The 2,554-nt window shown below is 41.9% G+C and overlaps 1 protein-coding gene across 1 annotated transcript in view; it reads left to right on the forward strand.

Moving 5' to 3' along the window:
- Positions 1–103: 103 nt before the first annotated feature.
- Positions 104–2,554, forward strand: part of Sltm (SAFB like transcription modulator) — a 50,344-nt gene continuing 47,893 nt past the window's right edge. The window contains exons 1-2 of the mRNA XM_023712471.1: positions 104–181; positions 679–766. Coding sequence (XP_023568239.1) covers positions 146–181; positions 679–766 — 124 coding nt within the window. The 5' untranslated portion in view covers positions 104–145. The remainder of the gene's footprint in view (positions 182–678; positions 767–2,554) is intronic.

Raw genomic sequence — 2,554 nt, forward strand, 5'->3', positions numbered from 1 at the left:
CCCGCACCCACCCTGCGGACGGCGGCGGCCTCCTGGTCCGGCGACGCGGGCCGCGGCGCTGCCTCCGCCTGCGGCCATGGTGAGCGCGCGCAGCTCGGGCCGGAGGGAATGGTTACTGGGGTGACTCCTGCGAAGTTACCGTTTAATGGTGCCCAACCGTTTCCCCATCTTGGGGCTGCTGGTAATGGAGCTGACGGGTGGGAGACGGGGAGAGAGAGGTTTTGTTCTCCACGGGCTTTTAGTTTTGCATCAGCGTAATCTGCTTTTTCATCCCTGATTAGCTTTCTGGTTTGAGTGAGCGTTGGAATTGTAGTAGAGGAGCAGTAAGTTTGCGCTGTCGAAACTAGGGAAAGCCTCTAGTTATTTCGAAATCTTTATTAGCTAGAAACTTTTTCTGCAATAGATTGTATTCAGATTTCTGTTTAGTATGCTGATATGTGATACATAATTATCGACTCGGGCGAATTTAAAGTTTTGTGTGATTTTGATAATCTGACTCCCCCCAAAGTTTTCCTCACTCTTTCTTGTAGTTTAATTGCTCCTTTTTGAAGTCGGTTTATGAAATAACTGACACTTCTAATGTCTCGAGGCTTGAGGTTTGCTATTTTTTTTAAATTTCGTTTTTGTAAATAAGTTTAGATAGATTGTGTAGCATATTAACTTCTCTTTCTAATGTAGGCTATTGAAGAGGAAGGAGGCGATCCAGATAATATTGAATTAACTGTTTCAACCGATACTCCAAACAAGAAACCAACCAAAGGCAAAGGTTGTTACGAGTTATGAACATATTTTAAAATATATTTTGGTTATATAACTTGCCTCTGCTCTTGTGCCACTTGCCCTGTTTATGTAGTGCTACTCTTTGCTGTTTCCCTCTGGCGCTCTGCCCTTCTTGGGTCAAGGAAGCAAGTTACTGTTGCCAGACTCTGGGTAACTTGTAGTCCTTAAGATTCGGATGAAGCTGACCAGAAAGCTAGAACAGTTTTTTATTACTTACGAAAACCAAAGTTGTAATCCTCTTTTGTAGCCATGAAGTCCTGAAGAATAAAATACCGTTTCATGCATGTCTACCTTGCCCCACAATTGGCAGAGTATTGATGGAATTCCTACCAGATCTTTCCCTTGGCTCCTTGCTGTTCCTTCTGGTTTATTAAAATTCTGTAATGTTTAGTGTTTATTTGACTTGATGAATTTAATTTGCATTTATGCTACTATACATTGTAAGAATTTTTAGGAAAATTCAAGATCTCGTCAGTTATACCAAGAACCCAGGGAAAGTATGAATTAAAGTTTTAAGCTGTAGAGATGTTTAATTTTAAGTTGGACTAGTTGCATTTCTGGGATATAGAAATAGCTAAGTGATTTTAAATGAACATGGAATTTAGGTGTTTTGAAAAGCATCTGTTGAGTGAAGTCTGCATTTGAATAGTTGCAAATTCCTCCCTCAGGGACAGGGGCAGAGGGTGGGCGTGGATCTGGATTGCAGTAGCTTCTTACCTTTTCCACGTACTCTTTGAACATCTGCAGCGTTCTCTTATAATCTTTATTGCTTTAAGGGATCCAAGTGGTATCACAGCGAGCCAGTGTTTGGAGATAGAACAAAATGGTTGGTCTTGAAAAGAGTGGACTCAGTCCTGACCTCCCCTCCGCGGCTGAGGGGACAGGCTGCTTCACTACTGAAGTCTTCGTAGGTGCAAGAGAGGCCTGTTCATGCTGGAGGAAACTGAGAAAAGGGCCATGGAGCAGATGAGAATGGCAGAGGTGGAGATGGAGTTTGGAGGAGTAAGGAGATGATTTTTGAAAGCTTATGGTAAAATTTAATATAATTTGACTCAATGTTACCACTTTGAGATACATTTGTAGTGCTTTGGGAGACACATTTCCCTATGTTTAGAGAAGCTTCTGCCAGAAATTCCTTTGCTGACAAACCAGAAGGATTTCAAAATGGGAAAGCATAAAAAATTTGAAAATAAGTGTATCAGGAATAAACTTTCTTATAGTGTTTTTGATTCATAGCTTTTATTTGGCACATTGTAATACTTTGACAAATGTCTTCTATTAATCACAGTTCCAAGTTACTGGAGTTGACTGAGTTGACTGTTAATGATGTTAGCAGGCAATTCCAGCCTTCCGGAGGCTGAGGCAGGAGGATCACCATGAGTTTAAGGTCAGCCTGGGCTGCATGGTAGGTTCAAGGCCAGCCTGAACTACATAGGGAGATCTGTCTCAAAAAGAAAAGAAAACCTTTTCTAAACTTTAGAACTAATTTCGAAGGGGATGTGGTGGTGTACCCCTGTAATCCCAGCACTGGAGGCTGAGACTGGAGAATCAAGAGTTTAGGGCCAGCTAGGGCTATATGGTGAGACCTTGCCTCACAAAATTCCACAAGGATTTTTGTTTTTGTTAACTCAGGACTTTGCTCTTGCCAGGCATGCGCTGCACCACTGAGCTGCATCCCCTGCCCCTCCACAAGGATATTTTTTTACAAAAAGGTGAAAATGAAATGTTAGCAATATAAAAATGTAAAGGGTTTCTTGATGTCAGTGTGATAATT

This window comes from Octodon degus, unplaced genomic scaffold (genome assembly GCF_000260255.1).
Source record: "Octodon degus isolate 3935 unplaced genomic scaffold, OctDeg1.0 scaffold00026, whole genome shotgun sequence".
NCBI lineage: Eukaryota > Metazoa > Chordata > Mammalia > Rodentia > Octodontidae > Octodon > Octodon degus.